The following is a 14384-nucleotide window of genomic DNA, read 5'->3' on the forward strand; positions in this document are numbered from 1 at the left end:
GGTCGAACGTTTTCGCTGTAGATAAAATTGACCAATAATAAAGAGCTGCATAAAAAGTGTTAATCGCGGCCATTTTAAAGTTGATCTGTACTGTATCAGGGGATCTTGATGACTGGAGCTAGCTGCTTTTAAAGTTAGGCGAACTCCGCAAACTAGAATGCTTTTGGTAATTTCAGGTAAAATTATGTTATTTTACATGACGTGATGATAATGTGTGTGACCATTAGAAGAAATTCGATCAATACACTTGATCTAGATCTAGATGTACAACTGAGAAAATAACAACCAAATTTAATTTTCGATTTTGTCATCAACAAAGATAAGTCAGTGCCCATCGCCATGGTGGTGCCAGGCAGAGTGTCGGTGACAGTGAGTGATTTCAAGTACGGTGTTCGGTGTTGGTGTTGGTGTTGAGAGCGCAGAGGGGCTGCTGCAGATTCGTGCCAGATATCTGCATAGATCTAGATCTAGTTACCTGCGGTATACTGCAACACCAACACCGAACTTGAAATCATGAATTTCCCAATCCCTAGGCTAGCCTGGTGAATGGGAAAATTACACGTAAATCGTCAACGCCTACCGCGACCCCCGGTTCAGCAGACAACATTCAACACCAGCCCTCAACACAGACTACCGGAAATACGTCTTATTTCCCGAGGTCAATCCCAACTCCAGCCTGATTTCAAGTTCGGTGTTGTGGCTGGTGTTGTGTGTTCTCACAACACCAACACTAGCTTTCAACACCGAACTTGAAATCCCTCAGTGCAGTGGTGCTGACCTAGTATTACGGGGAGAAAAATGTGAAGCTTGTGAGAAATAGATCTAAAGTTAGGCGCTTGTTCAGTAAGGTATCCAAAATTTGACCCATAATTTGAAGTAAATATTCATTAAATGTCCAAATAAAGTCAAAGATCATGAGTTAAAAGTTGTTATGTTTTTTACCTCTTACTTAGTGTTACTGTTGTTAGTGTTGGCTGTTTCATGTCAATTTGTTTGTTATTTTTAGAGTATTTTTTAGAAAAACAATAATAGGTTTCAAGGCAAACCGCTGCACAATACAAGTGCATATTGATGGTGGGTTGCGGGAGGGCGCGCGCCTGTGTGAAGCTATCTACCGTAATGAGGATCTGAGACAATACGGTAGATAACTTCACACAGGCGCGCGCCCGCCCGCAACCCACCATCGGTAGTATGCACTCGTACTGTGCAGCGGTTTGCCGTGAAACCTGTGATTGTGAAAAAGTGTATACTAATATCATCGTTTTCCCGAAAAATACTCCAAAAATAACAAGAAAATTGACACAAAATAGGTAATAAATATAATGACTTTTAACTCGTGATCTTCATTTTGACATTTAATGAATATGTATTTCATTTTTGGTATGTTTCTCCACGCCGGAGTTACTGCCTTAGACCGCTCGGCCATCCCGACCCTGATACTTTTCTTGCAGCTTTCTCTTGAGTATTGCGTCATAGCTTTGCTCGCGTGAGCTGAGAAGATTGAGATTGCTTGCCTTTAGCTATGGCAAAAACTTAAATCTAGATCTACCAGTAGAGTTTGGTTGGTAAGTTATGAATTTTATTTACGAGATTGACAAACTTTGCCCTTCATTTAAAAATATAACACATAAGGCCATGTAAAATTGATTACATGTTGATCGTCCGGATTTTTTGAAAAAGAGGAGGAGGGTTATCTGAAAGGGATCTTGGTGTTCTAATTGACAGTGAACTCACTTTTCGTCAACACATCTCTGCATCTACCCAGAAAGCCAACCAAATGCTGGGCATTATCAAGCGTGCATTTGTTAACATTAATCCAGACATATTCTTGCCTTTGTATAAGACGTTGGTTCGTCCTCATTTGGAATACTGTAGTGTCGCTTGGAGCCCTAGGTTCATCACTGATGACAGGAGAATTGAGGCTGTGCAACGTAGAGCGACGAGGCTGTTCCCAGGATTCAGCGCCCTATCTTACAGCGAAAGACTTAAACGGCTCAATCTCTATTCTTTACATTACCGGAGGGTAAGAGGAGACATGATCCAAGTTTTCAAGATATTTCATGGTATAGATAGACTCGATCCAGATTGTTTTTTTGTGAAATCTCAGTATCAGAGAACAAGAGGCCATTCATTGAAGTTATTCACTACTCGCTGTCGATTGAATGTCAGGAGTAACTTTTTTAGTAATCAGGGGGCCGTTTCTCGAAACCGTCATAACTACAAGATCAACGACATCTCGCCACTGTCACGCAACTTGTCAGCTAAGTGTTTCACGAAGCCGTCTTTGCCAAGATGAGCGACAACTTCCACGACAAGCGAGTTGTCACTGCTCCGAACCTGTCATATCTTTTTAATTGCTGTAAAGCGCCATCACAAGTCAGTTTGTTGCCATTCCATGGGCCGCGAAATGGACGATTAGTTTCACTATCATTTTGAGAAAAATATAGACGGGTTCGGTACGTAATTCTCTGGGATGCGAAATGCAAATGTACATAAGTGAGAATACAAATTATACAGAAACTTTAAAAAGCTGAATATAAACATTAAATCACAAATCATTAAACTATAACATATAAATAAAAGAGGTAAGAATGTTACACACCGTTTTCCATAGTCGATCCATAGTCTTTTCTTAGGATACTGTCATACCTTTGGGGCCTATGTGCATTATTATTCCCTCTCTAATTACTTCTTCCAAATTATATTTTCAATATCAAATCAATTATATAACGAGTATATGAGACTCTAGAATAAATACCGGCTGAGAAAAGACATTTTGCCTAAAATTCCTCGTCACAATAAACAAAAAAGTACGTATTGATAAACTATCACATTACGGTATCCTTCAACTAACTTTTGATTTGACTGTCGAAAAAAAACACTCACCGGTTTTTCTTCAATTTAAGAATCTTTACAGAAACATGCAAATCGTTTGATGATGTAAATATGATAATGACATTATTTATTATTTATTTTAGAAGAATTTATATGTATATATTTCTTTTTGAACAATTTTAGCCCCAAAACTTGTTTTGGGTTATTCTTGATAAATCAAATGGATCGTGACAAAGACTATGTTCTTGAGCTGCTAGTATCGCGATATATCGACATCATGTCTGTCATGGCTTTATGAAACGGTTTATCCGCTTCATGACATCTCCGTAGGTCGCCGACAAAGATATGACTGTCATGGAGTTGGTTTCGAGAAACGGCCCCCGGGTCATCCAGTCTGGGAACAGTTTACCAGAGTCTCTAGTAACTGCTACCAGCATCAACTCATTTAAACACAGCTTGGATTCTTTTTGGTCGGACAAACACTTTGTTATAGCATAGTCTGACATCCACGCATGCACTGATATAGACCCTTACTAATGTACCAAGTGATCTGACCGGGAAACCTACAGGATATCCTACACTCCCGTATAGATGATGATGATGATGATTATTTGATAGACCCTATTTGATATTTTTCCCAAGATGGCTGCCGCGTGTACAAATAGTATATAATTGAATATGTACATCAACCAACGTTGCTGTAGTGAGTTTGATTTGCCCTAAAATATCAATTTTGGCTTTCTTCAACAGGTTTCTTTTTGTCTATTTTTGAATATTAAATGTTGCCTTTATTTAGTATGTTTGTACAAGAATATTTGAACAGCGTATTTGAAGAAAAGGTGGAAAAGATGCATATGGTAAGTATTCTGTGTTGTTATATCAAATATAAGGAGGCGGGCGGAAAAAAGGAAGCGGGCGGGGACGATCAACATGAAATCAATTTTACATGGCCTAATAGTCGGTAAGACATGTGTTATTCTAGAGAGTTATTCTAGAAATGTCCATCACCTTTCATTGTTGTCCCATATGTACAAATTCATGCTGTCTTTCATGGTTTTGACTTGCGATTTTTAATTTTTTTTTTACTCTTTCTCCGCAAAGGCCGCACCCCGACTTTTTGATATTTTTTCTTCCAAAAATTCTGAGGCCTTTACGCCGGCAAATACGGTACTCTAGTATTGAGGCACTTGAGTATATATTTGATTGCATTACAAAAAAGGTCTATTGCAGAAGGCAAGTAAGTTTTGAGGTAGTCAATTAACAAAATGTTCAGAACGAATCACTTTTTTTATCTAACAAGAATTATGCTTGCGTTGGACCATCCTAAAGAATGTGTAATCAGTAGTGCTTGTACAATATGACATAGAGCTGACGTCATAGATCTAAGTGTGTCTCATATTCATGCTTATTGATTTTTGAACAATGTTTGTACTTGATTAATGAGATTTATATCTTTGATGATAAAGGCTGCTGTAAAAAAAAAAGTGATTATAAATAATTTCTCAATCCTGCTTCTTGCTTAAATGTGTATTTTTTCAAATGTACAGATCCTTGAGAAGTTAAGATGGATGGTGAAAGGTTGCTTAAATCCTTGAGAGATGGATCCCCCATGGACACTCTTGTATCGGATGTCAAGGTTAGTATGGTTTCCAACCAGTCCTATTTTGGAAGAATGATTAAAGGTAAAGACCAGTATTGGAAACGCCCCAATTTCAAAAATGAAATGGAAGCTCTCATTACCAATCATGTGAAAGAATATGTTTTGACTAATACATGATGATAAAAAATTTGCCGGGAAACCACCTACTAATTCATATATTTGGTAAATTTGTTTCTCTCATGGTCTGTGAGAGATATAGGGTAGTCCCATATACATCTTTTTGTGTATAGTGCTTGTAACTTTACGAAGAATGGGCCAAATTTCTTATCATTTTGATGATTCCAGAACCCTGCAGATGCTAGATGCTAGATGATCAACCTTTTATGATCGATCCCACAACGTTTCTTTCACAATGCAATCGCATGGTCTTTACCTTTAAGGCTGCGACAAGTACTCAAATACTCGCACTGTTGACAGCTACTTGAGTACAATTTTTTGTACTTGAATACTCGCCCACCATTTTTTTTCCCGCCCGTTCACCTGGCACTGTCCAGGCCGACGCTTACCCGTGCCCGGGAGAGCACCGGCATGGTACCGTGGGTAAAAATGTTTCCCAGCTCAATCACTGTCAACTCACCGCTCAGAAACTGGGACCAATTATTCTGACATCTTTGGTTTTTAAAACAGCATTGTTTACATTGATAAAGTAAGTGTTAGGCGTTATATAAGCAACTATAATTATTAATTATTATTATTACTAAATCTGCGCCTTCAACTGCAACTCGAAGTAAAATCGCGTGAGTTTTCGGAGACGGACCTGCGAACATAGCGTCCGAGTATTAAAGTATTCGCCTGTAAGCCTGGGAGTGTACTCGAGTACCTCATGACACGGTTATGCACAACCTTAATTCCTATGGTTTAGCCTTCAAACTAATGTTATAGACCCTTGATTCCTTTCTTCTGAAAACCTCTGTATAGTAATAGAAGTATACAAAAATAGACTTCCCAGTTTTCTTTGAGGAATTTCTAGTTTTTGCTGCGAGAGGTGAAAAAAATACACGGTGGCGACGGGCGATTCGCTCCCTAAACCTCTGAAATCGCCACAGTAAAATTCAAGACGAGGGTGAAAAAAAATCAATATATAATGAAAAATCGCCCCCGCCATGAATTGATATTCCCTAGGAATTAGTAAATCAATTTATTGATGTGTCTGAGTGAAATCTCCGTTCCAACTACCAACTCCAAAACCAGAAATTTCCATCAACATTTTAAAAGTTTTGTGGTTGAAGCGGATCGGCGGTCATACCTAGATCTACACACAGCGCACTAGCAGTATCCGCTTAAGCTCCTAAGCGGCCAGGCCCCTGATGGAAATACAGAGTACATATCGTGCACATGCATACGCAGTTCGCACACATTCACAACACAGAAAGTAGCTTGGCTCCAGCGCTAGGGGCGCGCACGCTCCTAGTATGAAGCAAATAAGTATTTGCGAGTGACGAGTGCTGAACTGCTAGCGACCAAATTGGTACGTAATATGTTTGGTTTGTCTTTTTTCTGACCCGAATTTTTATCATGGACAATGTAATACCATTACCTAAAATACCTAAAATTGTGTTATTTATAACTTAAAACCATAAATGCGAGTATTTTTGTCCCACATACCGTTATATTTGTTAAAACGAAACGTGCAAAATCAATGCCGGATTTTTCCCTGTAAAATCGGTATAAAGCTAGTTTCGTAGACAGAAATTGAATTTTGTTATAAAAAATACGTAAATAAATATATAAATGATGTTCCTATACCTCTGAATTTTTCTTACAGCTGTTTAATTAAATTATATTATTTATATACGATGCCAGGCCCATTGTCATTGATGCCTGAGAGTGATGGCATCAATTTCAGTCTACGAAATGAAACTAGCTTTGACTTGGCCTTAAGAAATAGTCTATACGTGAAAAAAAAATATGGCCATGATTTTGCATGTTTCGGTATAACAAATACATCGATATGTGGGACAATAGTAAAAATATTCACTCACATAAAATGGTTTTAAGTTATAAATAACACAATTTTACACAAAGTTACATTTTTTTTAATGGGATCGCATTGTCCATGTTAACAATTAGGGACAGAAAAAAAGACTAAATAACATATTACCTTCCAATTTGGTTGCTAGAAGTATGATGGCTAAGGAAAAACACAACTTATTGTTACAGCTTACAATTTGGCTTTAAGAAAGTAGCCCCCTTTTTTCAAAAGTAGCCCCCACTTTTCTTTAAGTAGCCCCTTGTTTTTTTTTTATGCAATGGGATAAAGTAGACCCCATAAAAAAATTAATTCTTGGCCTGCGTGTCAGTGATAATATTTTCTTATGATATGAAAAACGAACAGTTGAACACAACTCTCCTTTTGACAAGTTTTAGTTACATGTATGTATAAGCCACACATTTAACACAAAGTGAATAAATCATGGGTATCTGAATATGTCTGCAATACTATGTATATTTGCCTTTGCTTGGAATTTAAGTAGGTAAAACCATGTTTTTAAAAAATACAACCTTAAAAAAAAAAAGCCCCCCTGAGCTCCAAAATAGCCACCGCAAAATAATTAAGGGGGGCTATTTTTTTAAGGGAAAATCTGAAAAGAGCCCTCGTAAAAAAAAAGTAATTTTTTGGTTGTCGGTAAGTATTAGTAACTAGTAAATGAAAAGATGTGATTGTGAAGATTGATTTTCTTTGATACAAGATTAGGGAATATGTAGAAATTCAGAGGGACAGGTGAGTTGGTCTAGCTGTACTGTCAGCTCTCTGTCCTGGCCCACAAAATGATATCAAAGTTATTAAAATTTCACTTAAAAATATTAGAATTCCAATACTTGTTAATACCAGACAGCATAATACCAGAAAAGTCTTGTAGTTTTCCATATGATATTGTTTTGAAAATGCTTTTAAAGATCCCATGTAATTTTTTTAACTTTGAGCAAATTAGATATTATAAATGAGTATTAAATGTTCCATCTCATTTGTTTTTCACTTTCTTCTTGTCTTTAGATCTATCTGGCTCCCCTACACAAGCACAAGTCTAAGTCCAGTAACGACTTGATAAAGAAATGTGGAGTGACTGCTCTGAAGATGCTTCGAGGGTGCGTCCAGTCCATTACATCCCTGTCACTTGGCTCCCAACACCTGGCCTCTGTCATGGATGTGGCACGTACCTGCTATGAGGGTATCTGTGCTGCCAGATCACACATGGAGATCATTCCACTTTCCCTGGAGAAAGTCCTGTTCCACATTGTGCTTCAGCTGGTCAACAAGACGATGCTAATGGATGCTCTGTCCTTTGCAGACTTTCTATACGCAGAGCTCATCGCCTCTCAGCCACAGTTTGAGAAAGCCGATGGCATGGATAATGAGTTTGACACCATTGCCAAACAAGCTTTCAACCAGCTCTGGAAGGCATGTGCCCAGATTGAAAAGTCCACAAAGACCGGGACCAGGCACATCTTGGTGTTGAGTGCACGGCGTAAGTCACTTGCCTTTGTGATGCTGACAAACCAAGACACTGCCTGGATTGCAAATGCTGCATTGAGAGCAGGTGTGGAGATGGAGCGATATTCCGGCAAAGACAATTCTAACTCAGAACATCTTTGTCAGTTTTTTGCTGAAACTGCAAATGGACTCCTGTCAACGTTGGAAAGAAAATTGAAGAAGATACAATCAGTAACAGATATGGCAAAGACTCTTGGTCCTGTGCTTGAAGTGTGCTTGCAGCATTCAAAGTACTGTCTCCTCTCGGAAAGAACTGAAGCTGCTACTGAAGTTCTAACAAGAATTCAAGCTGGTGCAGGATATACCAAGATGCAGTCACTTACAACAGCTTCCTCTAAATTGGTTTGTGCAATCTGTGATGTGATAAGAATTTCCCTTTCCCTCTCAAAACTGAATCCAGGAAGTAAAGGCAAGTCAAAATGTACTAAATCAAAGCAAGCTGAAAATGAAAGTGGAGATATGTGGCATGAGTTGCAGCATTCCTGCGATGTCATTGCCAAGAGTGTTGAAATTGGAGATTTGGAATCACCACTCTACCAACCAATTGTGGATGCATTTGCTTTCCTGAGGAAACAGATGGAGGGTCTCATCAACAAAGGTCAGCATCATCCTTCATCTGACATGCATTGCACTGTTTACCAGGCACTTGCAGTCAATCTAGACATCTTGGAGACCTACAAGGAGCATGTCTTGTCTTCCTTTCAAAGCCCTACTGATGTTTACAGGGGGTTGTCTGTAACAGCTTTCACCACCAGGTTGGTCAACAAGCAGCTAACCACCCTGAACTTCATGGCTACGCTCACCATGCAAGAACTCAATGCCCTCAAACCAGGTCTTCAATCAGAGAATGTCAAGCAACAGTTTGGAAGCAGGGCAGTCACTATATGCAAGAGAACCAAAACAGTAATGGAGGATGTTTCTAAAGGAGGAGGTGGAGTCATCTCTGTTAATGAACACCGTTGCTTAGGTGAGTTCACATTTATTTGTATTGTTTAGTCATTCATTAAATTCATATTTTTTTACAGTCAGGTTGAATTTAGGAATAAAAGCCTTTTTCTGTAGTATTTGAATGAGATATTGATATTGAATCACAAAGGTTGTAAAAAAGAAGAAGACAAAGTCAAGTGTGAAATACAATGAAGTTAATGTCATTATAAACTTACACCATGCAAATATACTATGTCTTGCTTTTCTGTATTCTGTATTAGCCTAATATGTCATCAAAATATCTTTTGACTTGTCTCTTGGTAAAAGTTCTTATTGCTTTGAGTGAACCATATGTCAAACAGGTATCATTTTCATTGACATTCTTCTTGTCTAATCTTATCACAGGAAGCAATGCATACAATTTGGGACTGATCTGCTACAAGCAAGCGTGGTATGACTTTGCAAGTAGCCTTGTCAGACTGGCCTGTGAGCAGCTTCAGTGCTGGTGCAGTACTGAACAAGGACCTGATGAACAGAAAGTTCAGGAGGTAATCTCTTCCACTCACTCACTCTCTTTCACTCATTCACTCTCTTTCACTCACTCTTTTTAACTCTCTCTCTCTCCCTCTCTCTCCCTCTCTCCCTCTCTCTCTCTCTCTCTCTCTCTCCAGATGTATCTACATATAAAGCAGATCCATTCATTTGTTTACACATGTTTACAAATTATCAAAACATTTATTTAAAAATCCTTATCTCCTGTGGGTTTAATTGCAGGATACAATATCTCCTATAAAAATGTGTACAGCAATTAAATATTTATTGTTGATGGTACATGTAATACGCACAGCTCTTTTTACAACATTGATCTTGAGGCTCAGATACAAATTATTTGGCAACAATAACATGTAAGAGCTTCATCGCTACTGTATGTTGCCTTGTAAAAGAAGCACCTTTGAATACATAACATGCTCGATATAATGCATAGACTGAGCCATGGCTTTGTAATAACTTTCTATAACATGCCTACATCCTGGAGATGGTTACTGTGACAATAGACCCTTCTTTCTCACTCATTCCTTTCATGTATGTAGTTCAATAGATGGCTTACTAATATATTCAAACTTTAGTGAGAGACATATTTTAGTCATGTAATACAATACTTTCAAAAGAAGAAAGGTTCATCACTCCTTTCTATCATGTCTGTAGTTCAATATAGATGGATTCCTAACATATTCAAATGTTATGCATACATTTTAAACAAAGGTTATTCTTGACAACATTAAAGCTTGCAGGGAAGCTTATTATGTAATGCAAGTAAAGTATGTAGACTGGATTCAAAGTATTGTAGTTGTCAGTTAAAGGTTAAAGGAGAACCTTTTGTAATCCAAACAATCTTTACCATGATGCAGTACATATGGTTTTCTATTCATGTTTCATGAAGCATGTTAATATATGTCAAACAAATCACATACTTGTTTGAAGTGTTCTAGTTGCTATATGTCTATTTGTAAATCTAATCTTGTATGGTAGATCCAACTAGCTAGAAAGTATGAGCTGCTGGTAGACTGTCAACGGAGAGCCAAGCTTCACCATGATGCCATGACTACTGTTGCTCTCAGCTTATTGGTCATTCCAGGTCTTGTGTTTGATGACATCAGCAGCAGGGCAGAGCAATGGGTCAAGGCAAAGAGGGATGCACTGAAGATTAATGATGATCCAGATCTGAGAAACAGGTAAAATATTCTCTTTGGTTAAATTTTGAAAGTATAAGAAGTTTTTGATGTGTTGTCGAAGTATGTCTTTAATTGACAACAATGCAGAAATTACATTTTCTCTAAACTTTTTTTTCTATCTTATTTGCACACAGGATTGAGGTTATTTTGTTTTGATGTATGTTTCTTCTTTTAATTTTTCAGATATATTGAATGTTTAGAATGTATATTTTCCCCCTTTTTTATCAGAACACTTCTTGATGCTTGTGAAGGAATGGAGGAGGAACTTGCTTCAGAACAATTGTCTATTGTTGCTATGGCTCTTGAAGAAGAGCTAAAAGTCTACAGAGCTCAGAGGTACATGATATAGCTTCTTCATTATGTCTCTTTAAAAACTTATATAATTTATATAGAAGTCAATGGTTTGGAATTTTATATAAGCATATAGAGCAGTATTATGAAAACCTAGAATTTACTGTGTTATTATATTTCTAATGGTAATTGTGCCACCACTTTGCATTCCAAAACACAAAGCTATCATATGAATTCCTTTTAGAAGTCATTGCTGTGCACATATAAAGTAGAGCCGTTTGCATAAAGGAGAATGAATAAATAATCAGTCTCAAATTTCTCCATGGGTAAGGATACTTAGGATACTTAATTTCGATATATACCGAGTATGATTCAATGAATTGAACTATGTTAAGTCAGTTTTCTTGCAATGTACACCTTCGGATACTCTTTAATTCCTAATCCTACTTGTTTCTGCAGGCATGATACATCTGTTGAGCAGTATGCAGCCATCCAGGATCTCATCAGGATGTATTCCAATGAAGGTTATGAGATGGAGAGAGCGTCTGTACTCATCCAGCTAACACAACTTCTCCATTCTTCTGGTCTGGAGAGTGAAAGGTAGGATATGAGTTGCCCTTTCAATACTGACAGGAAACAATAAGTTCTGAAGGGTGTTTCATAAAGCTGTGCGTAAAGTTACGCATGACTTTACGAATGACTTGAATATGAAGTTTTGAATGGGATTCTCAAATCCTTTTGAAGTTGAAATATGCAGATGTAGATTAAGCTTATCATTATACACAAAACATTTTAATGCAAAGTGTATTTCAGGTAACAATTTAATTGAGATTATGGGATATACAATCACACTTTGTTAAAATGTCAGGAAAAACTTTAGGCATCCCATTTGGCTCTTCATATTCAAATCATTTGTGAAGTCATTCGTAACTTTATGCACAGCTTTATGAAACGCCCCCAGAAATGTAATTCTGAGATTGGAGTTTTAACTAATGTATAATACCTTGACTTATAAGCCATTTTATAAATCATCTGCTAAAACTAAAAAGCCAGAAGGGTGTTAACTCATTTGTTAGCTTCATACTGGTTTCCATCAGATGATATCCATTACAACAGTCAATATATCATCTTGTTCAGCACAAGAAAAATACTGCTGTAGAAAAGAAGCTTTCAGTGGTCAACATCAGTAGGAATGTGATGTACAGTTTTTCTGTATAATGATTTACACTGACACATAATTTACCATTCATCATGAATGAGTGCTGTAAATAGACCTGCATTGATGACTATCATCCATTTCATGCATGTAGTTCCCCAGCAGAGGTCTGTATCCAGGCTGTGGAGCTGCTAGAGGGTCTTACCCAGGAGAACCTTGGTGTACACTCAGACCTCTTGGCTCGAGCTAAATTCTGGCTTTACCTCTGCCAACTGGAGACTGCAATACAGGTATGTCAAGAAATTATTTATTTGGCGTCTAATATTCTATTCATAATGTTGAAATATTATGCTTTCTGTTGATTTTTTTATATTTAGATAACAAAGGTCTACATCTTTGTATGGATCATTACTATTGCAATATTGTTGAATTACAAATTTTAAACAGCACTTCCGTGCCTTTCAGTTCTTTCCTTGTCAAGAATATGCCATGTTGTACGTTATACCTTGCGAACTTGACAATATTTATCGGCTTCGGCGCGGGTTTGTTGTCATTGTTGTTCGCGGAGTTGACATCGGTTTGCTTTCCTCGCCGTCGTTTCGCCTGCGGATTTCCCACAGGGAGCCTAAGCGATGGGTCAAGGTCCTGGGGCTGGATGTCGATGTGTAGTTTCTCTCGGACGAACTTCATGATTACATCGACGGTGTTCTCACCCTCCTTTTCGGCGATGCCGTAAAACCGTAGACAATTCCTCCTGTATTGTTCCTGGTCCTCAACAACCGTTTGGAAGGACGAAAGGGGTCTCTCAAGATTGAAGATTTCTTGTTCAAGATCACTCACTTGCTTAGATTTCTGCTGAATATCAAAGTTGATTGCTTTGTACACCTTGTTTGTTACATTCTTCACGATGGTGTCTGAAACGGCTTTCACGATGGTCGAGATTACAACCTCGGACAACAGCGTTTCTTGTATTCTTTGTTGTAGGTTGATTTGGTTTCTATTGTCATCGTTCACGCTGTCAATATCCATTGCACTTGAGTGGTCAGCTGAGTGTATCGGACTGGTGGCTAAGGATGACCAGGGATCTTCCGCGTGGTCACCAGCATGCTGACCTTGGCTTGAGTTTTCTGTACTATTTTTTCCAGTGTTAATTCTGCTCTTTTTTCAGGTTTCCATTCTTGAATCCGTCAATTCATCAAATCACATCAAATTGCTGAGTGATGTTATACACAATACTTCAATATAAGCAGGTTTCAAGAGTAAAACTTGCTTAATAAATTAGCGAAAATTAGAGCCGAAGTTGTTACGGTTCAAATTCAAGTCGTCGACGGTTCATGATGATTAGAAGTCAAAACTCCAAAGCAATAGATGAAGTAAACTCGTAACGATAGCAAAACACAGAATGAGTGGGAAGGTTGTCCCGTACCAGAAAGTTCAGGAAAGCCTTTTTTCGTGGTTTCTTTGGCGTTGTATTCTTAATCTGTTATGGTGATGTTACTAATGAACAAACAAGAACATTCCATGTGTGTAATGTTGTTATGAAACCTCAATGAAACAAACTTCTTCAGACTAAAAAAATTACCTGGTTACAATAATAATGATAGCAACCTTAAATTTGTATATTGTATAATATTACAATATGATTTTTCATGCACTTTACATTATAGATTTGGAGAACATAAACATAATACAGAAAAACATAAACACTACTTTAAAGTCTTAAGGGCTTTCTTAAAAGTTATTCCTATTTGCTGTTGGTAGAGAATTTCACAAAGCAGGAGCTGATGCCATGAAGGTTTGGTTTCCATATGTATTCATGTTTACAGGGTGTACAACCAGAAGATGTGAGGATGAGCAAAGATTACTTACTGGAGTATGTTTATAACAAATGAAACTGCCTTATATCTGGACCAAAATAGAATAGAATACAAAGAAGTGGGATGGCAACATTACCTCAATATAGCAAGAATCCTTTATGTGTTATAAATGACAATGTTGGCTCTCTTTTGATTGATATTTCAGAATTCCAATACCAGCTGCTCATCACCCACTGACCTTAACATGGACTCCAGCCAGGAATCCTCCGTGAACACATCCCAAGACGAAGAGACACCACCACCCTGTACCCTGACCCAGGAGTCAACCCAGATGGCTCCCTTGGTCAGCTCCCTGGATATCTGGGACAGTCTGCTCCAGGTGGAGCCATTCGATCCAAGCTGCTTCCGGGATCCAGCATCCACCATACGATGTCTACAGCTGGCTGCAGACATCATGGCAGCTTCTGGCAAA

General features: G+C 38.0%; 1 protein-coding gene across 3 annotated transcripts in view; it reads left to right on the forward strand.

Moving 5' to 3' along the window:
• Positions 1-43: 43 nt before the first annotated feature.
• Positions 44-14384, forward strand: part of LOC576865 (separin) — a 36004-nt gene continuing 21663 nt past the window's right edge. For 2 of the 3 annotated variants that reach the window (XM_030973529.1, XM_030973531.1), the window contains exons 1-9: positions 44-176; positions 4383-4471; positions 7491-8955; positions 9321-9463; positions 10446-10648; positions 10877-10984; positions 11399-11539; positions 12250-12385; positions 14118-14384. In XM_030973529.1, the coding sequence (XP_030829389.1) occupies positions 4400-4471; positions 7491-8955; positions 9321-9463; positions 10446-10648; positions 10877-10984; positions 11399-11539; positions 12250-12385; positions 14118-14384 (2535 nt within the window). In that variant the 5' untranslated portion in view covers positions 44-176; positions 4383-4399. The remainder of the gene's footprint in view (positions 177-4382; positions 4472-7490; positions 8956-9320; positions 9464-10445; positions 10649-10876; positions 10985-11398; positions 11540-12249; positions 12386-14117) is intronic. The other variant, XM_011683824.2, reaches the window with a different exon arrangement.

Source organism: Strongylocentrotus purpuratus, unplaced genomic scaffold, assembly GCF_000002235.5.
Source record: "Strongylocentrotus purpuratus isolate Spur 01 unplaced genomic scaffold, Spur_5.0 spur5_scaffold_6, whole genome shotgun sequence".
NCBI lineage: Eukaryota > Metazoa > Echinodermata > Echinoidea > Camarodonta > Strongylocentrotidae > Strongylocentrotus > Strongylocentrotus purpuratus.